The sequence below is a fragment of the Crinia signifera genome, chromosome 4 (assembly GCF_055691185.1).
Source record: "Crinia signifera chromosome 4, ASM5569118v1, whole genome shotgun sequence".
NCBI classification, from domain to species: domain Eukaryota; kingdom Metazoa; phylum Chordata; class Amphibia; order Anura; family Myobatrachidae; genus Crinia; species Crinia signifera.
Window position 1 is genome coordinate 314,659,242 of NC_139220.1, and position 23,848 is coordinate 314,683,089.

At 42.9% G+C, this 23,848-nt stretch overlaps 1 protein-coding gene across 3 annotated transcripts in view; it reads right to left on the minus strand.

Moving 5' to 3' along the window:
* LOC146075868 (uncharacterized) overlaps positions 1-23,848 on the minus strand; it is a 156,519-nt gene that overhangs the window by 48,095 nt on the left and 84,576 nt on the right. For all 3 annotated transcript variants that reach the window (XM_083185536.1, XM_083185534.1, XM_083185535.1), the window contains exon 3: positions 4,550-4,885. In XM_083185536.1, coding sequence (XP_083041662.1) covers positions 4,550-4,885 — 336 coding nt within the window. The remainder of the gene's footprint in view (positions 1-4,549; positions 4,886-23,848) is intronic.

Sequence of the window (23,848 nt, forward strand, 5' to 3'; positions counted from 1 at the left end):
CCCTGCTGTTATGTTTAGATCTGGGACCACCCATTACCATAATTCTAGATTCGCCTATGAGGGCTCCATCTGTATATTTCCAGTTTATAGTCATTTCTGAACCAGAAGAAATTAGTGGGAACACCATAGTATGAGCCCACAAAACATTATATTCAGGGCCTTATTCAGATCTGAGCTCAGTACAAATTTGTTTGGAAAATGGGCAAAACCATGTGCACTGCAGGTGGGGCAGATGTAACATGTGAAGAGACAGTTACATTTGGGTGGGGTGTGCTGAAACTGAAATCTAAATTGCAGTGTAAAAATAATGCAGTTCGTATTTACCCTGCACAGAAACAAAATAACTCACACAAATCGAACTCTCTTTGCACATGTTACATCTGCCGCACCTGCAGCGCAGCATGGTTTTGCCCATTTTCCAAACAAATTTGTACTGAGCTCAGATCTGAATAAGGCCTCAGTGTGGTTTATACAGGTATATCAGATGGCCCGTGGTGTGAAGCCTTGTATTTCATTTACATTTATTTTGCTGCTTGCGGAGGCATCTGATAATATGCCTCAAACCTCTAATGCAGATGACTGTTGCATATTCTCAGTGCCAGATTAAGCCTTCGGGGGGTCCGGGGCACTTTAGACAGGGGGGCCCCCTTGCACTTGTCATTACTGGCCGCAAACTGCATGGGGGAATATTACACTCAAAACACAGAGTAAAGGCAGTATAAACTTGGTCAATGGGTAACACTTCAGGGGATATACAGTATATATATATAGCACAACGCCTTGCTCATAATTGAGATAGCAGCAATATATGTCCGTATAAGGATCCTGGTGGGGACCCCAAAAGAACAGGCGGCACTCAAACAGCTTAAATGAATAAATCCTATATTTATCTTAGAAGCAGAAGGTTACAAGCATTTTTTTTTTCGACAAATGCTTGTAACCTTCTGCTTCTAAGATAAATATAGGATTTATTCATTTAAGCTGTTTGAGTGCCGCCTGTTCTTTTGGGGTCCCCACCAGGATCCTTATATGGACATATATTGCTGATATATATATATAGCTTGAAAAAGGTTAATAAAACCGAAACGTTGCTACACTTTTAGTGTCCTGTGTATCCTGTGAAAAATCCTTTGAGTGCCATCATACTGCTCCTGTATATACTTCGTGTGCCACACACGCTGAGAGGCACCAGAGGTGATACCATTGGAGATCCTGAAGAGTGCCGACCCCGATATATATATATATATATATATATATATATATATATATATACATACAAACATACATACATACATACATACCACATGAAATGCCTGTGTTTGTCCCTCTGCACCTTACTCTGTAGGAGACCTTGCAGTCCCAGTGCTGCCTCGGATTAAAAACCCTCCCATGACTAGGCTGCTGCTGCTGTTATCCATGGGCCTGAGAAGCATGTAATGAGCTCCACCAATCAGAGCTCAGCACAAACATCTCAGTCTCTGCCCTCTGGTGCAAAGTGTCATGGGACTTAGTCAACTCCCATTAATGCACTGCACACTTGGCTCCCAATGCTCAGCACCATTAATCATTGTCACATTGGCAGATAGGTGAAGCTGCAGCACTACCCCACTCCCATGCACAAAACCTTTAGCTAAAAAAAAAAGGGGGGCACTGACCCCTTGTGCCCCCATTATAATCCGGCCCTTCATATTCTGTATGTTCACTGCAAAAATAGAACAATTTAGTAGACATAGCATCTGATTGACAGTTTAGATTTGATCAACTAGAGAGCAAATCACAATTGGAGCCTGGAATAGAGAGTGCACTGAATTGTTGTGTATGCATTGTCAGTGGCAATTGTGCGTTCAGGTTATAATTCCCATATGATATATGTATTTCCCTAATTAGGTAATACCCATGTCGCCACTGTATTGGGTAAACGCTCAGTAGGATTGGGTTACCTTAGATACGTAGCAGTTTGCCTTCAGTCACAGAAGTAGACAAGTAATTTTGTCTGAGTAGTCGTTATGTCTTTTTAACTTGGCGATAAGGCAGTGAGCCCGTTTGACCGGGCATCGGTATATATATATATATATATATATATATATATCTAAAAGAAAAATGAGGAGAGCAAGCGCTCATAGTGCATGAATCTGTTTTAAAAGTTTTATTAAACACAGGGTAAAAGGTTGGTGGTACAGAAAGCGGGGATCACGTACCAAATCAGGCGGTACAAACACCGCTGTAAATGCACATAAAGTGGCTGACACCGCAGCACAATTGTTGGAGAGGTTACACTCTATCAGGTTTACCAACGGGCGGCGCACGCCATTCAGCAGACAGCGGTCGATTCCAGCAGCGGTGATCCACTTTCCAAAGGTTCAACTCCGGTCAGAGATGACGCTAGGCCACGCCCCGATGCATTTCGTCATCGACTTCGACTTCGATGACGAAATGCATCGGGGCGTGGCCTAGCGTCATCTCTGACCGGAGTTGAACCTTTGGAAAGTGGATCACCGCTGCTGGAATCGACCGCTGTCTGCTGAATGGCGTGCGCCGCCCGTTGGTAAACCTGATAGAGTGTAACCTCTCCAACAATTGTGCTGCGGTGTCAGCCACTTTATGTGCATTTACAGCGGTGTTTGTACCGCCTGATTTGGTACGTGATCCCCGCTTTCTGTACCACCAACCTTTTACCCTGTGTTTAATAAAACTTTTAAAACAGATTCATGCACTATGAGCGCTTGCTCTCCTCATTTTTCTTTTAGATAAATCACCTGTGTGGATCCAGGATCGCCTCTGTGGAGGCAGAGAGTTTAAGCTGCCGGGAATTATATCCTGAGTGCAATTTTAAGAGACACTTGGAGAAGAGACCCTCCAAAAGGGTATATGGTCTAAATTGGACTCTGGCTTTCTGAACTATTTGCGCACTGGTATTTCTTTGTTGTATATATATATATATATATATATATATATATATAACAGGCGGCTTTTTCTCAGTAGGTTACATAAGCTTAGCAGCGGAGTCGCCGTGCTTGTTGCCGCTAGCAGCCGCCTCTACCTGAGTGAGGGGTGTCTGTAATGAGGGATGAGGACAGTAATGTCAGGTTGAGCTGTCTGTGTGGGAAGTCTGTGTAGCCTGTGTGCTGAAGTGTGAGCAGCAGAGTCTGGCTGCGCTCTGTGTGCAGAGGATCTATGCTGCTTCTCTAATGGTGTGTACACACAGTCGATATTAGGCTTGCTATTCCATCCCGATCTAATCACATAGCGAGCTACTCGACATGGATGCGATGGTACTTGTTTCCTAGCACGGTGCCCAGATTTTCTACGTACTGTATGGCACTGTAAGGAAATCGCATCTCATGACATTTGATCGCATGCGATGCGATTTTTTTTTTTCAATGTCTTTTTTTTCTTTGGTCATTGTACCCCAGTATATCGCATGGCATCGCATCGTATGTCCCGCAAAATCGCATGCGATTTTATAGGGTGTGCGATGCCATCAGGTATACAATAATATGATTGTATGTCCCAAAAATAGGTTTAACGCACCCCCCCCCCCCCTCACTATCCATGCCACCCTGAAGCGTGGCGAGCGTAGCGAGCCCCGTGAGGGGTGGCGGAACGCGTCCTCTGACTTTTTCATTACCCCACTATCCACGTCGGCGTGGATTGATTTTATATAGTGTGGCGAGCGCAGCGAGCCACCGAGCCCGAAGCGTGGCGAGCGCAGTGAACCCCGCGATGGGACGCAGATTACTTTACATGTATTCCGCATCCCCTCGCGGGATTCGCTGCGCTCGCCACGCTTCGGGCTCGGTGGCTCGCTGTGCTTGCCACACTATAAAATCAACTCCACGCCGACGTGGATAGTGGGGTAATGAAAAAGTCGGGCGGACGCGTTCCGCCGCCCCTTGCCACGCTTCGGGGGGGGGGGGGGGGGCGTCGATAGAGGGGGGGTCATTCAAACCTAATTGCATGCGACCATTAAAAAGATAGGAAGCAATAAAAAATCACATCTGATCGCATGCCATACAATAATGGCATGCGATGTGATGCGATTTTTTTATCGCATCCTATCTTTTTCATGTATACACTGACTTAGCCCATTAAAAAGATAGGATGCTAAAAATTTTTTACAAAAATCGCATTGCATCGCATGCCATACAATAATGGCATGCGATGCGATTTCACTACCCTGAATAGCCCACTACGCATATGGCGTAGTGGGCGCCGTGCTAGGAAACAAGTACCGATGCAATTTTGACTATATAGTCAAAATTGTATGCTGGCTTGTACCATGTGTGTACACACCATAAATCAGCTGGGACACCAGCAAATTAGCTCACTAGTAATTATTTTGATGGCCATTTTTAGTATGTTGAAATGTATTATACAGTATATGAATAGGACTTATAAAGGGATCTTGTGTTATGTATATGGAATAAGCGGACTCTTTGATAAGGATTACTTCCCTTGTCATATTACTGTACCTGATATACCCACCAGCGCAGTGACAACCATTTGTATATAGCTACTGTATGTACACATTGTTATGCTGTATTCTCACCTGCAGTCACCAGCTCTGTTCCTTCTCTGCTGGTGATTGTCTCAGTACCGATGGTCACACTGCAGCAGTAGTAGTAGGTGTAATACATGCTTTTATATCTGTGTATGCGCAGAGAGACATCGGTGGGGAAACTGACCAGGGAGTACTTGTCATTGCTGTATGAATTGGCTGAGTTGTAAATATCATATTTATTTTGTGAGTAACATCCATTCTCTGCTCTATACCAGATGACGCTTTGTGCTGCCCCAGTGGCCTCCTGTGGGTAATGGCAGGGGATGATGACCTCCTCTCCTTCGACAGCTATCACTACATCCAGCTGAGATATGGACTTGTCACCTGCAGAGATAATACAATGAGGACTGATTAGTACGGATGGCAGGGTAGATACGGTCAATTTAAAATTCAGCCAAATTTCAGAGATTCCAATTGTCAAAGTGTCTCATAATCTGGTTCTGATTTATACCCCTTTTACACCAAAAACCCTGGTCGGACCCTGGTCTTTGAACGCTGGAGTTTCCAGGGTCTGACCCTGCTTTATACCCCATTTACACAGCACTTCGACCTGGGTCGGACCTGGGTCTGCACCATTTACACTGAACCTGGGTCAGCCCTGCCTTTCCTTGTGGATGTCGTTTAAAATGCTTGTTCGTTGCCAAGGGGGGTGAAATTGCTTGTTGCCAGGAGGCAACACACACATATATATATACATATATATATATATACAAAAAAAGGGAACAGAGTGCGCTTAGAGGTGAAGGTACACAACTTTTTTTCTCAGTTATAAAATTTATTCAATAAAAAGCCTATACTTCGGCTTGTATAGCATACACAATACATATAGTCATTTTAACCATTGACACAATGTACAATTTTCCAATACAACAGCAGTCCCAACGCGTTTCGTCAGCTACGTGACTTCATCAGGGGCATTCGATGACTTAGTTGACACAGATACAGTTGCAGTGTAAATAGTAAAAATATGTCAAGAAAAATATGTATCGCATTTTTAAAAATGACAAAAAGTAAGAAGAGGTTGGGGAGGACAATGGAGAGAGACAAAATCCAATAATCATTTTAAAAAACATTGAGATAAAAGATGCGCAAATGAACATGAATATTCTTAATTAAAAACTACATTATAGCGAGTTACCAGCTCAACATTATTAGAAAAACTAAATTTAGAGAAAACAATGTCTTAAATCCTTCATTCTTTGGAGAAAACAAAGTTCTTAAACAAGTTCTTTTTAAAGAACTAATACATTGTGAACCATTTTTACATACATATGACATACTTTTACAACAATTAATAGCATATGTATATACTGACCAAACAAGAAAATAAATTGACAAAAAGGTACCTTTATGTAGTATCTCAAAAATGAAAAGGGTACAGAGAATGTTTTTTTGCAGGAATATATCTAGATGGAGAAATTAACAATGCCCGGGGGTTAGGATTTTATTCCCCTTTTAGTATATTGCACCGTCACCAACACCCATTAAAAGTGGGCTACTGAAAAGAGGTACAACGGGACACTATAAGACCCATCATAATTCCAATCCAGCATGTTTAACCATAACAGGTCTGGAATGTATTGGATACACAGCTCGTGGAGGCGATAGATTTAATATCCTATGCAAACAGGAGATCTATTGGACCTTGAAATATAATTCATTACATCCCGATGGATTAAATGAATCAATAGAGTTAAACACAGTGTTGTGAACCAGCCATACATAATAATTCAATGTTTTTATGTATAAATCACTCTTATGAATTACTATTTAACTATCATCTATTGTGTTTCCATGTTTCTGAATTGTATATATGAAAAAATACATCTATGATAAAATTATAGATCTGTAATTATCTATTATTATATTTTTAAAAAATTATTATTGTGTGTTTATGGAATCTTCATCTAGATCATACTGTATCCTGATCAATATCTATCTACTAATGGATTATAGTCATCTAAATAGAACCAATGTCGTCATTTGTCAATGTTTTTGTAAATGTGCAATGTCTGCATAATCGACTCATATAAATGCGGTCACTACAGTGGTTTGGTCTGATAGACCATTCTCCGTTTGTTGCTAGGCAACACAGTGACGCTGGGACTCTGCTCTTGGAGACACGCGCGGCCTAACATGAGAACAGCCAGTTCTCGCGAGCCTCCGTGCGTGAATAGGGCGTTACACGCCCCTACCTCCAGAGCAGAGAGGACGCATCGCTGTGCGCCGTCCAGCACGCCCCCGGGTCATGTGACGTGCACGTGACCAGGAGCGGTTGCTGGGCAACAGACGGAGCAGCGTTCAGGTAAGCGGAGGGGTCCCGTGGCGATCGCGTTACCGATACCGGCAATCGGTGCGTGGCGCCGCGGCCCTCTTCACTCCCCTGGTCGCCCTGGCTTAAGGCCGCGCATTTAAGTGTATGCTGATGCCCAGTTTTCATGTATATACCACAAGGTGGATCATAATGCATGCTACTTCCGGGTCACATGACCGCAAATATACACTTGTGGAAAAGAAAAGTATTTATTCTTATGAAAAAGTTGTTTATATATATATGACTGCCTCCATCTCAATATAAAAAGCTTTTTTATATATAATTAGAGACGTTTCTCATGCTATCTAAAGTTTTTATATGATTATCACACTCAGGTGTATGTCATAGACAATTAGTCCTTAGGTATAAATAGTGAGCTGAGAACTCACACTGATATACTTGCTCCTGAAGAAGCCGGAGGTCACATCCGAGGAAACGCGTTGAGCCTTGCTAATACACCCCCATTGTGCTGCTGAGACCCGGTGCCTGAGACCCTATATTCCCCTAAATGGGACGCATCCAAAATTTGGTCGTTTGAAAATCCATTGCTGCTTAAAGGGACACAGCCATCTACCATCTTCAGAAGTCCTCCCTGGAAATAACTGGAGTTCCAGCTTTTGGGATATCTGCATGATCCCTAATCCCAGTCTCCAAAGGACATTACCATCTGAGGGGAGTGCCATACCCCCGCCCGCCATAGGGCCTAATTCAGGACTGTGATCCCAATTCTGGTATACAAATATCTTCCAGACCGACCAGGATGGTAATATAAACTTTACAGCACTTTATCATTCTCAGCTAGTACTTGCAATATCGCTATCCCAGTGAGATAATACCTTCAACAAAGGACTCTCAGTCAATATAGATTTAGTGTGATTTTATTTATGTGAATGTTTTTTAATAAATTGTTTATATTTTTGAGAAACGTCTGATACAATTATTTGGAAGCAGCCAGCGCAGGCACAATTCTCTTTTATTCTTATATTGTACCTTTAGGGCCTGACCGCCCTGTGCCAGCCGCTGTTGATTTGCGCACCACACATATTTTTCCATTTTTCTAGTTTATACATAGTCAGTGTGGTGCAGCAATCATGAGCTGTTATTCCAATTACTTGGATCGTAGAGATAGGAGGCAGTCATATATCTCACAATGGTCCACATGTAATACCACTAATTCATCTAAACCTGAAAAAGATGAGTGGCAGAAAGATTTATACAAAATGGAGGATTTACTTAAAGCAGAGTCCAGAAATTGGCTTGATGCCACAAATTTGGAACAGTACCTTGAGAAAAAAAAATGATCCCTAGGGGTCTTAGGATTTTAAAAAGCTCTATTTTCCAAAATGATCCTGATTTCCAGGTGGAATGGGACCAAGTTCTGGACTCTTGCTCCTTTTCCCTAATAAAACTATTGATTAAATATAGAATGAGCAAAGTAGATAGATTAGAGAAGGATATAGAAGATTTGAAAAAATCTCTTGACAAATTTAAGACCGATGAATCCTTTATAGAAAAAGACAGATCGGTTAATGAAAGAGTTCTAAAATTGGAAAAAGATCTAGTTTATACAAAACAAAAAAAGTTTAAACGTGACATTCAAGATTACCAGAGTGATAATGTAAGATCTTTTAACAGGAATAGTAATAATTGAAAAAGAAATGACAGAGACACCGAAACACATAGAGATAGAAGATATACACAATCTCAAAATAATAATAATAGATTTAGAAATACTAATCATTTCTCACCCCAGAATCCCAATTATACGAGAAATAGAGATCGATATCAATATCCATCTCAGGAAAATCATAATAGATACCAAAATAGTCATCAAGAAGACACTCCTAGAGAAAAAATCTACCATGATAGAAAATTACAAAAATCTCTATCCACAGAACAACGAGAACAGACTTTTTTGGGAGCCCGCCCCAAAACTACCAGGTGGGATCTAAATTACTCACAATACAACAAAGACTCCCCAAAAAGACGCAGAGAAGGAAGCACAGGGGAAACAGAGGAGGCAAATGCCTCAAAAAGAAATCAAAGACACACCTAGACACCCCAAAAATTCCATGCGTTTTTAATTTATCAGGAAAAGAATTGGATAGCAACCATCTGTCAGTCTTGCAAAAGGGACTAAAATTTAGTCCCACGAGTCCACCAAACATTTTTGATCTGTTTGTGGAATTAAACAGGTTTGTGCGCACATTGTGCCGCAAACGGTTTTTTGCTCAGAAATCCCTCACCCAAAAGAGAGATGAATCAATTCCCATCCTTTTGGATGAGAGTGACAGATTGTTGCTGTCCAATTTAGAAGAATTATGGGAGCAGAATCATGTGGACACAGAATTTAAACAAATTTATGATGTTGAAAGAGCCATGCCCACTACTTTCAAAAATAAATCTGAATTTTTCCCTATCAGTGCGAAAAGCTCGAGCATAGAGTCTTTTTATAAAATAACATTAGAGGACTTTAAGGAACTATGTATGAAAGAACAATCCAAAACTTATAAACCTTCAAATTTAACAAATAAAGAAAAAGAAGCGCTTAAAGAATTACAAGAAGATCAAAATTTAATAATCAAGGAAGCAGACAAGGGAGGGGGGGTCGTTATCATGACTAGAGACTACTATTTGGAAGAGTCTTATAGACAGCTACATGATATAAATTTCTATAGAAAATTAACACAAGATCCAACAAAAAAGTTCCTGGGCGAATTAAAAACTCTCCTTGAGGGAGTTCTTGATAAGGGAGTCACGTCAAGAGAGGAATACAGATTCCTTCTTCCCACACACCCTATCACTCCAACCTTTTATTTTTTACCCAAAATCCACAAGTCACTTTTTTCACCTCCTGGACGCCCCATAGTATCAGGTATTAGTTCTATCACAGCAAACCTTTCTCACTATGTTGATTTCTTCTTGCAGCCCTATGTTCCGAACCTGAGGTCATACATCAAAGATACCACCGATCTGTTGACCAAAATCCAGAAGATAGTGTGGAAGGAAAATTATGCCTTCCTCACTCTAGACGTCAACGCTCTGTACACACACATCCCACACAAATTGGGCTGTGAAGTTGTGCAAAGACACCTGTCTCAAGACAGGGACCTCAGGCCGGAACATAGGGATTTTATCTTGGACAGTATAGCTTTCATTCTCACCCACAACTATTTTGTTTTTCACGGTGATTTTTATTTACAGACTATGGGGACGGCCATGGGGACCAGGTTCGCGCCCAGCTATGCAAACCTATACATGGGCGAGTTGGAGGAGGCCCATGTGTGGGGGAGCAGCTGGGCGTCGAGCCTGGTCTTCTATGGCCGCTACATAGATGATCTTCTTATTATTTGGGATGGGGATTTAGATTCAGCTACCCTATTTGTTCACTCACTTAACCAGAATTCTTATAATTTATCATTTACCCACACCTATAGTCGGATTTCTGTTGACTTTCTTGACGTGACTCTCAAAACTAGAGAAAATAAAATAATATCCTCTTATTATCTAAAACCTGTGAATACAAATGCGTATGTGCATTTTAAAAGTGCACATTACCTGCCTTGGAAAACCAACATCCCAAAAGGCCAATTTATGCGCCTACGGCGTAATTGCACTGATGAAGATCAATTTGTAACACAAGCAAAAATCATGTTCAGCTCCTTCAGGGAGAGAGAGTACCCAGAAGAACTTCTAAATCAAGCTTATTCCAAAGCATTAGAAATGAATAGAAACGACCTTCTAATTCCAAAAAACAAAACTAAGATTAAAAATACCTCCAAAGAAGTGAACGATAAAAAAGATATAGCTTTTATAAGCAAATTCAACACTAGAGCAAGTGATATAAAAAACATCATTTTTCGTAATTATAGAGTCCTGCATCAGGACAAAATTCTCTCTAACATCATCCCAAAAAAACCTGCCTTTGTGTATAAAAAGAACAAAACCTTGAAAACAATATTAGCACCCAGCTTCTTGAAAAAACTAAATATACCAAAAGAAACAGAAACCAATAATCATTTGTCATGGCTCCCCAGTAAACCTAATGGTTTTTATAAGTGTGGTAAGAACAAATGCACTATGTGCACACATATTCCCAAAAAGCCTATGTTAGCAATAACAGGTGTAGATAAATTTGAAAATCCAAAATCCTTTATGAATTGTGATTCCACATACATGATATATCTGTTACGTTGTAGTTGTAATCTCCCATGTGTAGGAAGGACAACGAGATCTATAAGGACTCGCTTCATGGAACATCGCCGCAATATTTTGAAAGGTTTTTTAAAACATAGTGTCTCACGACACTATAAGACCCATCATAATTCCAATCCAGCATGTTTAACCATAACAGGTCTGGAATGTATTGGATACACAGCTCGTGGAGGCGATAGATTTAATATCCTATGCAAACAGGAGATCTATTGGACCTTGAAATATAATTCATTACATCCCGATGGATTAAATGAATCAATAGAGTTAAACACAGTGTTGTGAACCAGCCATACATAATAATTCAATGTTTTTATGTATAAATCACTCTTATGAATTACTATTTAACTATCATCTATTGTGTTTCCATGTTTCTGAATTGTATATATGAAAAAATACATCTATGATAAAATTATAGATCTGTAATTATCTATTATTATATTTTTAAAAAAATATTATTGTGTGTTTATGGAATCTTCATCTAGATCATACTGTATCCTGATCAATATCTATCTACTAATGGATTATAGTCATCTAAATAGAACCAATGTCATTATTTGTCAATGTTTTTGTAAATGTGCAATGTCTGCATAATCGACTCATATAAATGCGGTCACTACAGTGGTTTGGTCTGATAGACCATTCTCCGTTTGTTGCTAGGCAACACAGTGACGCTGGGACTCTGCTCTTGGAGACACGCGCGGCCTAACATGAGAACAGCCAGTTCTCGCGAGCCTCCGTGCGTGAATAGGGCGTTACACGCCCCTACCTCCAGAGCAGAGAGGACGCATCGCTGTGCGCCGTCCAGCACGCCCCCGGGTCATGTGACGTGCACGTGACCGGGAGCGGTTGCTGGGCAACAGACGGAGCAGCGTTCAGGTAAGCGGAGGGGTCCCGTGGCGATCGCGTTACCGATACCGGCAATCGGTGCGTGGCGCCGCGGCCCTCTTCACTCCCCTGGTCGCCCTGGCTTAAGGCCGCGCATTTAAGTGTATGCTGATGCCCAGTTTTCATGTATATACCACAAGGTGGATCATAATGCATGCTACTTCCGGGTCACATGACCGCAAATATACACTTGTGGAAAAGAAAAGTATTTATTCTTATGAAAAAGTTGTTTATATATATATGACTGCCTCCATCTCAATATAAAAAGCTTTTTTATATATAATTAGAGACGTTTCTCATGCTATCTAAAGTTTTTATATGATTATCACACTCAGGTGTATGTCATAGACAATTAGTCCTTAGGTATAAATAGTGAGCTGAGAACTCACACTGATATACTTGCTCCTGAAGAAGCCGGAGGTCACATCCGGGGAAACGCGTTGAGCCTTGCTAATACACCCCCATTGTGCTGCTGAGACCCGGTGCCTGAGACCCTATATTCCCCTAAATGGGACGCATCCAAAATTTGGTCGTTTGAAAATCCATTGCTGCTTAAAGGGACACAGCCATCTACCATCTTCAGAAGTCCTCCCTGGAAATAACTGGAGTTCCAGCTTTTGGGATATCTGCATGATCCCTAATCCCAGTCTCCAAAGGACATTACCATCTGAGGGGAGTGCCATACCCCCGCCCGCCATAGGGCCTAATTCAGGACTGTGATCCCAATTCTGGTATACAAATATCTTCCAGACCGACCAGGATGGTAATATAAACTTTACAGCACTTTATCATTCTCAGCTAGTACTTGCAATATCGCTATCCCAGTGAGATAATACCTTCAACAAAGGACTCTCAGTCAATATAGATTTAGTGTGATTTTATTTATGTGAATGTTTTTTAATAAATTGTTTATATTTTTGAGAAACGTCTGATACAATTATTTGGAAGCAGCCAGCGCAGGCACAATTCTCTTTTATTCTTATATTGTACCTTTAGGGCCTGACCGCCCTGTGCCAGCCGCTGTTGATTTGCGCACCACACATCTTTTTCCATTTTTCTAGTTTATACAACGGGACTTACATTTCACCAGTTAACAGCGCTCTTGTTAAAACTGGCCCATACAAACAAACAGTATTATGTCCCAATAGCACTGAGTACACCCGCTCAGTGGCAGATGTCAACATCCAGGTCAGCTTTAAATATAAACATAAAGACCTAGTCAGTCAATGTACATAGCAAGTAAAACTATATAGGACAATGATTACAAGCAGGAGCATTATTAGCCCAAAAAAAAACAAAAAAAAACAAACCAAAAAGTACTTACATAAGGCTGTGTGACCAGGAAGTAACCTCTAGTGTATCCAAAAGCAGAGTGACAGCCTATACCTAGGGAAGGCTATATATAGGTCTAGAACTAAAACGTCACTTCCTGTTTCAATCTTAATACATGATTATTGCCCTATGGCTTAATGGAGCTTTGCCATCAATATATATTACTCCCATTATATAGGGCAACGCACAATACCTCCGCTAATATTAAGGGGGGTTTATGGTGCACAGAGATAAGCTGCCGCTGACTTAAAGAAGTCAAACGGCATACACGCTGTGCGTTCCAAATCGCCGCCATTTAGGATTCTTTGGAACGCACGAGACGCGTCATACTTCCGCTCGGCGGAGTCTCCTGCGTTCCAAATGGACGCCATTTTTTCCTGATGAGGCGCAAGCAGGTGCCTCCTGACTCGCTTCCCCTATAGTTATAAAATATACTGGGACCAAGGGATAGTTAACTATCCCACAATTAATATCAATTGATGATGGTATTTAGAGTGATGCCCTTTTAGTTTTGATGATACGTACGAAGCGCATCACACTTCCGCTCTGCGGGGTTTTTCATGCGTTCCAAATGGACGCCATTTTTTATGTATGGAACGCAAGCTGATATACGGACTGTCAATCGTTACCTTACCATTACCAAATATCAACCAATGGTGACATCTATGTGACACATTTTATATATAAAAAATAGTTCAATTTAATTCATTAATTACACTTATGTATGGGGTTATACTAAACTGTAAAATACTCTGAGCGGGTGTACTCAGTGCTATTGGGACATAATACTGTTTGTTTGTATGGGCCAGTTTTAACAAGAGCGCTGTTAACTGGTGAAACGTAAGTCCCGTTGTACCTCTTTTCAGTAGCCCACTTTTAATGGGTGTTGGTGACGGTGCAATATACTAAAAGGGGAATAAAATCCTAACCCCCGGGCATTGTTAATTTCTCCATCTAGATATATTCCTGCAAAAAAACATTCTCTGTACCCTTTTCATTTTTGAGATACTACATAAAGGTACCTTTTTGTCAATTTATTTTCTTGTTTGGTCAGTATATACATATGCTATTAATTGTTGTAAAAGTATGTCATATGTATGTAAAAATGGTTCACAATGTATTAGTTCTTTAAAAAGAACTTGTTTAAGAACTTTGTTTTCTCCAAAGAATGAAGGATTTAAGACATTGTTTTCTCTAAATTTAGTTTTTCTAATAATGTTGAGCTGGTAACTCGCTATAATGTAGTTTTTAATTAAGAATATTCATGTTCATTTGCGCATCGTTTATCTCAATGTTTTTTAAAATGATTATTGGATTTTGTCTCTCTCCATTGTCCTCCCCAACCTCTTCTTACTTTTTGTCATTTTTAAAAATGCGATACATATTTTTCTTGACATATTTTTACTATTTACAGTGCAACTGTATCTGTGTCAACTAAGTCATCGAATGCCCCTGATGAAGTCACGTAGCTGACGAAACACGTTGGGCCTGCTGTTGTATTGGAAAATTGTACATTGTGTCAATGGTTAAAATTACTATATGTATTGTGTATGCTATACAAGCCGAAGTATAGGCTTTTTATTGAATAAATTTTATAACTGAGAAAAAAAGTTGTGTACCTTCACCTCTAAGCGCACTCTGTTCCCTTTTTTTGTATCTCTATCTGTCCTGAGTCCCGGCTAACAGGGGACTTTCAGAGTTGCTGCTATTCACTATTAGGGCGCGGACAGTTAGGTACTTTCCATTTTCTCACAATATATATATATATATATATAAATACCCAGCGCAAAGTCCTAGTGTTTTTTCAGATATAAGTCCACATCAAAGTCCCAAATGTGTGCAGTCTCTCTCTGGGATCGTGCCAATGATCCAGCGGGGAAAACTTGCAAAAGGAATAGAGAAGACGCACCAATGAGCAGAATGTAACAATACTTGACTTATGTAACAAAGCTCACATACATATGGGGTTAAAAATCTTATGCTTGCCAGCCAGATAGTTTGTCACCGTCACAGCCCGGACATCAGTGTGAAAGAACCGCCGCCGCTCAGCTGCCGCCGTCAAGCCGCAGACCAGGGAACAGCACACACAGTCGGAAGGATCGCCGGCTGGATCGCAGGTGGAAGCAGGACGTCTCCACGTCGGACCAAGAGGAAGCCACGCCCAACGCGTTTCGTCACACTGTAGGACTTCATCAGGGGAGTCCTACAGTGTGACGAAACACGTTGGGCGTGGCTTCCTCTTGGTCCGACGTGGAGACGTCCTGCTTCCACCTGCGATCCAGCCGGCGATCCTCCCGACTCTGTGTGTGCTGTTCCCTGGTCTGCGGCTTGACGGCGGCAGCTGAGCGGTGGCGGTTCTTTCACACTGATGTCCGGGCTGTGACGGTGACAAACTATCTGGCTGGCAAGCATAAGATTTTTAACTCCAATGTATGTGAGCTTTGTTACAAAAGTAAAGTATTGTTACATTCTGCTCATTGGTGCGTCTTCTCTATTCCTTTTGCAAATATATATATATTTCACATAATAGCAATGTCAGGTACAAAACAGATAGGAGTGCACATGCACAGTAAACAAATAACAGTGCACTAAAAACCCAGCAGAAGACATGCTCACGACAAAGATGAATGGGGACAATAGGACAAGGTGTGGAGACCGCCCCATGGTGTTACCATATAGTAGGGCTCAACCAAAACATACTGACAGGTCATCATGGCAATCATGATTTTAGTCTTGGTGACTAGGCTTCGCAAGACCCAGGCTGGTACATTACTAGCAAAACATAAGTAGGTGCCAATGGGTTTGACAACCCCCCTTATCTGCAGCACTGGTAACACAAGGGGCCTTATTCAAAATTTTAAGCAACCAATGTAGCTATTCAAATGTTGCTCAGTTCAGGCACACCTGGCCACTGGCACTTCAAGCTCACACCCTTTGAGGGGGGTACCTGTCAGCCTGACTCTGAGGTTGGAGCCGGAGGGGATGATATGCGCCGCCACCGCTGCTGCCGTACCTCCCCCGCCGCCGCTGCTGCTGTACCTCCCCCGCAGCAACTTCGTGGCAAATGGTCAGTGGCGGGGGTCCCCCGATGCTGACTATCTGTCCATTCGCCACAGGAATTTCACAGCTGCGTGGGAGGTACAGCAGCAGCGGCGGCAGCGCACATCATCCCCTCCGGCTCCGACCTCAGAGTCTGGCTGACAGGTACCCCCCCTCCTCCCGCAGCACCTGGGGACAGCTTCCCCAGCGCTGCACACTGTGGACCCAGGTCCAGGTACCCGCAGCGGGACCATTTACACCGGCATTTGCACGGGTCCTATCCGGGTTCTATCCAGGTCAGGACCTGGGTAGAGGACCCTTGTAAATGGACACGGCTTGACCTCATTTACACCGCCGATGATCCGGGTCTGACCTGCCGCTGACCCGGATTTTTCGGCGGTGTAAAAGGGGTATTAGTTATCAGCCACCTTGACTTGCAGTCATTATCATTATCAGTGGTGAAACGTGAGTGGCAGGCCCAGGGGCAAAAATATAATTTGGGACCCCTCCTCTACCCCAGCCCAAGATCGCAATATGCCGCTCAGCAGTGGGTGACAGAGTAAAGCAGGGGGGAGACACAGTATGACATAGAGGCAGAGAGTGAGAGCAGAAGGCAGGAGGAGGCATACTCTGACAGTACCAGTTGCACCAGGTGTGAGCTGCTTTTAATCCACAGGCAGAAGTTAATCAGAAACAATGTAGAGCTGTCTGTTACTTAGGGGTAGCATGTGACTGTGATCATCAGCACTGATAGGTGGTGGCAGGACCAGGGCCGGTGCAAGTCCCCCGCCCGCCCCAGGCAAATCCCCCCGCGCCACCCGCTCCCCTCTGGGGGGGGGGATTCCAGCGTGGCACTGCCCACACTCCGGGGGGGGGAGGGTGCGGACGATACTGTGGCATGGGGGGGGCGATACTGAGGCGGGCACTCACACCCCCTGTGTCCAGGGGCTGTGTTGGTTCACGGGCAGGATGGGGAGAGGGGGAGAGGGAAGATCATAGACTCACCAGCTCCACATTCCCGGCTTTCTGGTACCTCTCTATGGCACCTCTTCTTCGGCTTCTCAGTACCGCCCTCCAGTGGCCTGTGCCCTAGGCAAATGGCTAGTCCTGCCTAGTGGTGGCGCCGGCCCTGGGCAGGACTCTGCTATTAGTCTGGAACACATAAGGTCAGCCCCACCTCTCTAAAGTAAGGGGCAGTTCCCTCAGGCAGCATGTGACTGTAATCATCAGCGCTGATTGATGGCAGGAATCTGCTATTAGTCTGGCACACATAAGACAAGCACCGCCTCTCTAAGGTAAGGGGCAGGTCCCTCAGGCAGCATGTGACTATGATCATTTATTTATTTATTAACAGTTTCTTATATAGCGCACACATATTCTGTAGCGCTTTACAGAGTATAGTGCACATCAGTATATTCACATCAGTCCCTGCCCCAGTGGAGCTTACAATCTATATTCCCTAACACATATACACACACACACACAGACATTCTAGGGTTAATTTTGTTGGAAGCCAGTTAACCTATCTGGGTACTTATGTAATATCTGGGCTCCCGTTTTTCTTATGAGACCGCATCCGCTCGCCATGCTTCGTGCACGGTGGCTCGCTGCGCTCGCCACACTATAATAAATCGACTCCATGCGTAGTTGGATAGTAGGGGTATGAAAAAATGGGGTGCATTTAAAATCTGAGCCCCTATCTGTATATTTCTGGATTGTGGGAGGAAACCGGAGCACCCGGAGGAAACCCACTCAAGTACGGGGAGAATATACAAACTCCGCACAGTTAGGACCATGGTGGGAATTGAACCCATGATGTCAGCGCTGTGAGGCAGTAATGCTAACCATTACACCATCCGTGCTGCCACTGATCATCAGTGCTGATTGGTGGCAGGAATCTGCTATTAGTCTGTCTGACATAAGGTCAGGTCCCTCATGCAATGAAACCCACCCTGGTCTCTGGACTGGGCATTTAAACCAACTCTGCTCAATATGGTCTGCGGGAGGGCCAGGGGATAAGTAATTGCTGGTTTGGCAACGATAGGCACTTTGGTCCTCAGGGGCCGCAGTGCGATGCACCTGCTGCACCAATGGTAGTTCTGCCTCTGATCATAAGCACATGGCTATAGTCTTAAGCCTCTTACACATGGGGTGATGGCGGAGCATGTGCTGACTGATGGGCTAAAGTACAAACGCTCAGCACACATCGCAGTACACCATTCTGGGGATCCACATGGAAAGGAGACTTTAACACTGTGTGGACCCTCTATTGGGGGAGACTTGGAAACTGTTTTTTATATTATCTGGACCACATGTAATTAGGTAATTTGGGCCTTATGAATTCGGGAGCTACTTCCTGTTCCCACTGACCGGAACTGGAAATGCAGGACGGAGCTACAGTATAAAGAAAGCGACCATATCACACTGATCTGGATCCTGATGAATAAATAAACTCACAAAACATGTTGATCTAGACTGTGTGCCATACATTGTGTCACGACCACCATGGCTGCTACCCATGCCTCCCATACTATGGTTACCCCTGGGGTCCCTAATAGGGCAGTACATGCTCTGGTGCTTACCTCCGCTGGCAGTCCCCAGGTTGCTGGGCTGTGTACTGTCGCACTGTCACCTGCTGGTGACAGTGATGACGTGCGCGCTGGTGACATGCAGGTACTGCTCGGCGTGGGGCCTGAGGCTCCATGATGCTCTGTGCCTCTGTTTGGGCCTTGCTAGACACACAGCCTGGAGTGTGATGCACATGCATCCTGCAGGCTGGGAACTGTCACCGCCCCTAGGCGTCAGCCATCTGGTTTCTCCAATGGGACTGCACTGCCAATCAGCTCCAACTAATTACAGTGCAGCCCTCCTGATAAACACTGACTGACTAGGTCTAGGAGTCAGTCAGTACAATGATGTCCTTCCCTAGACATCTGACTCCCTCCTGCTGACAGCGCTGCTGCCTGCCAGGTATCTCCAAGAGGAATCCTTCTGCTTGCCTGCTGTACTCGACCATCCACCTGCAGGACCCTGCTGCCGCCTCTACGGTCCGGACAAGGTTAGCCCCCCAAAGGGGATCACCCTTGTCCTCACCTGACGGTCACTTCACCTGCAACCCTCCTGGTCACTCCTGGTCACAGCCATTCCTTCCTGATTCCAATCATCCAATCTTTCATTCAATTCTTCAATCATCAATCCAATCATCTTTCCAAGTATATTCTTCAGTTTGATTATTCAAGTTTACGTTTATTATCCAATCTACACTTCAAGCCATCTTCAGATATCAACCTCGTGCTCCACCCACTACGAACTTTACAATAACTTTTATATATCATTGACTTTGGTTATCGCATATCTTCAGTATTACCTTTGTGCCACTATTCATCTCCTGTATTACAGTATCTTTATTAAAACTGGTTTTCTTTTATCCAATTGCATCACTCCTTTCTGTCGTTTATGCAAAAACCTTACATCAAGGCACCTAGTCTCCGTTACACTCCAGCTGGTGCCACTGCTAGCGTGACACAGTGGTAGTGTACATTTAGGGCAAGTTCTTCCGGGACCGGATCCGGGTGTTTGAACCCGAGTCTGGACACCGCATGTAACTCTTGCCTGTACCTGAGTCTTTAAGACATTTTTATATATGGTGTGGTACCAGTAAAAATTATGTTACGGAGGAAAAGATTTTATATCTTTTCCAAAATTCTTGGAAAAACTAGGGATCAACACCCATAGGGTAGTCATTTTTGCTTTTAAGTATGTCTGTCTTGTTCTAGCTCTTCTTTATTTCCGTTATAAGTTTGAGTATTTTATTGCTCATTGCTCGCTGCTAGGCCCCGTACTATTCTCTGTCTGTACTACTTTTCTTTTTGATTTAATTAACTTTTTACGCATGTGCAGAGCTAGACTTGTGATCATGCCACAGGGAAGGACATCCATAGTCTTATTAACAGGCCAGGGAGGGGGTGGTGTCAGCCAGAATTCCCTTAAGGGGGGAGAGGGTGACTTACCGGCGCCCTTCTCTGATCAACCAATAACTGAGACAAGATAACGTAGTTAATGGGCAAATAGAATAGGTCACAGCTTTATTGAATAAGGCCCCCATTTATCATTGATCGCATTTATAATGCGATCTGGGCGGAATATTACCGCCCAGGATCGCATCGTAAAATGCGATCATATCACCTTAATGTATCATCTGGCGGGCGCAGGAACAGGGCTCTGAAAGGATGCCTGCGATGCCTGGAGCCGGAAGCCGGGGGGTCTGCGCATGCGCGGTTACGCACTGACCCCCCCACGACCAAGCTGACCGCACTGCAGCACGGCCAGTGCGATATGTAGCCATAGTCTACAATTGGCTATCGCCATATCAGAATGGCGATAGCTCAAGGGTGCGATACCGGGCTGCCCGATGTTGATACATCGGACAGCTTTGCATCCCTCGTAGAAACCTATGGGGGATGCGGCCAGCGGCGCTGCAGGGGCGATCGCAGCAGGGATCGGAGAGTCCTGCTGCGGTCCCCCTATGATACATTTAGGGGACACTTAATATTTGCGGTTAACCCTCGAAAACGGATCGCATCGCATGCCCTAACAATGGTATGCGATGGGACCCAATTTTCCTGTGAAATTAACGGGGAGTGCTTGTACAACCAAAATTGTATACCATTGTATAGCATTGTATGCCATACAATGCGGTGCGATTTAACCCTTCCCGCCCATTTGTAATCCCGTCCTCTGGCACATCTGGCAGAATTTCACTCTCAGGTGATTTTGTGAGGAGATAAGAAGTGTATTGGAGAGCTGGGGTGATCGTGAGGTGTCGTGAGGTGTTTTCGTTTGGATTTTGTTTTGATTGCGTTGGATTTCGTTCATTTGACGATGGCTGCGTCTTCATCTGCATCGGTGACTCTGTTTAGCCTGCCGCAGACCGAGGAGGATGCTGTCCGGTTTTTGCAGGACCGGAATCTTCTGCCGGTGACATCCACATGCATCAATGGACATCCGATGAAGCTGTCCATTAAGGAATATAAGTGGAGGTGCCATATAAATAGCTACAGGAAGAAGGAGAGTCTTAGAGCAGGCCTTTTCTTCCCCGGATGCTGTTGGTAAAGTTGGTAAGATTTACTTACTCCTGGTGCGAGGAGCTGACATCGATCGACTTCTGTGATCATCAACTAAATATGTCTAACAAGACAGTGGTCAAATTGGGGTACAAGCTTATTGTAATAGAGATATTATATAGATTATGTCCTACTCATTCGGAAAGGCGAACAATCAGAATTGGAAAAATTCACTAATTCCCTCAACCAGAATAATCATCACATCTAATTCACTTTTGATTTCAGCTTAGATACGGTGAATTTTCTCGATTTAACCATCTACAGTACATTGAGAATAATAGCATTCAGACCAAGAACTGCAATAAACCTACCGACATTAACAACTTCATACCGGTAGATAGTCAACATCACCAACCATGGTTGAAGGGAGTCCCAAAAAGCCAGTTCCTCTGATTAAAGAGAAACTGTAGCGACCAAAAGAAATATCAAATACAGGCTCAAAAGATGAAAGAAAATGTCCTGGTTAAAGGCTACCAGGAAGATCTATTGAACAACGAGATTGCAGAAATTGAATAGAACGATAGACAATCTCTTCTTGAAAACCAAATGATAATATAAAAATAACAAGGATTTTCAGTTTTCCTTCTTTACACAGTTCGACCAAAACCATAAAGACAGAAACATTTTTCAAGGAGAACTGGTACCTCCTTCAACAGGACCCAATACTCAAGAACATCATATCCGCTAAAACTTAAATGTATCTATCGGAAATCTATGAAATTAAAGAATCATCTAGTCAGGAGAGCCATACCCGAGGAAAAACGCAATATAATATGGACTAAAGGCTTTTATCGATGTGGTGCCTGTATTGGGTACAGAAACATCAGTGCAGAATCATCACAAATAACAGAAATTATCATCAATCAGGTTCAGATGAAGATTACAGATTTCATATTGTGTGATACCTCTAATGTAATCTACATAGTAGAATGTATATGTGGACTATATTATATAGGTAGAACTTCAAGACCATTGAAAGTAAGATTATCTGAACATCTTTGCAATATCAAATAAGGACATCATCACATCATCTATCAAACCATTATAAAGAAAGACACAATTGCTCTACCAATAACATAATAAGATTTATGGGTATTAAAAAAATCATGTGCAATTGACAGGATAGAAATGTGGAAAAAAACTAGTAAGAGTTGAAATTGAATTAATTTATAAGTTCAAAACACTAACCCTCACTGGTCTCAATCTAGATTTTGAACTGAATTCATAGAACTGTAGATATCAGGGTGCAAAATAGACACATTTTTCCAAATTGACTAGAATGGACCCATTAATTCAGACCCACCATGGGTTCTGATGCTTGCATTTACTCTGGTAGATAAACGTCTCCTCTTCCATACAAACCCAGTTCTGAGCCAATTGAATCACAGTAACCAGGGAAATTAAGCTTTAAGCTAATTTTCCACCTAGCACCTTATTTCTGAGTACTGCAAATAGGAAATACTGTATAAAGAGGCTAAACACAGTGTTTTGACATCCAAAAGCTTAGGGAGGATCTTGTATGTATCCCCATTATATTTATAGAGATATCACTTATAGCTTTAGCCATTACAGTACAATGCAATTAAAGCTGTTCGTTCCCATGCAGACGCACAGAAAGCTTTAAAAACTAAGTTCCCTTCAATCAAACTCAGGCATACTGTACTTTAATGTACAACATGCAGAGCGGCGCGCTTATTCACTAGCCTACACACCTGATAAGAGTGGCCAAAGCTTCCACTCAGATGCATCCTAGCACCTTTTGACCAAACCAGTAAAATGCATTAGCGTCTGTGTCCATAGCACGTTATAAAATAGTGTAATGATACGCACTTCTATGTAATTGTATTTATTAGTGTCTGTCTACAGTACTGTAGCTTACTAGACAGTATAGTAGTAGCGAAGTAGTTCCTGCGCTACAGAGCTTTTAAATACTGTAGTCACTTCATGCACACGCTGCCGCACACATTTAACGCGTGCGCAGTGAAGATTTCAAAAAGTGACATCTGGTGGATGATCAATGGTATTGCACTCATCCGGCAACGCCACCGCCAATTTCCAAGCTGTTATAATGTATTTATTTATTACCAGTTATTTATATAGAGCACATATATTCCGCAGCGCTGTACAGAGAACATTTGAACATTCACATCAGTCCCTGCCCCAGTGGAGCTTACATTCTATATTCCCTACCGCATGTACATGCACACACAGACATTCTAGGGTTCATTTGTTGAGAGCCAATAAGCCTACCAGTATATTTTTGGATTGTGGGAGGAAACCGGAGTACCTGGAGGAAACCCACGCAAGTACGAGGAGAATATACAAACTCCACACAGTTAGGGCCATGGTGAGAATCAAACCCATGACCTCAGCACTGTG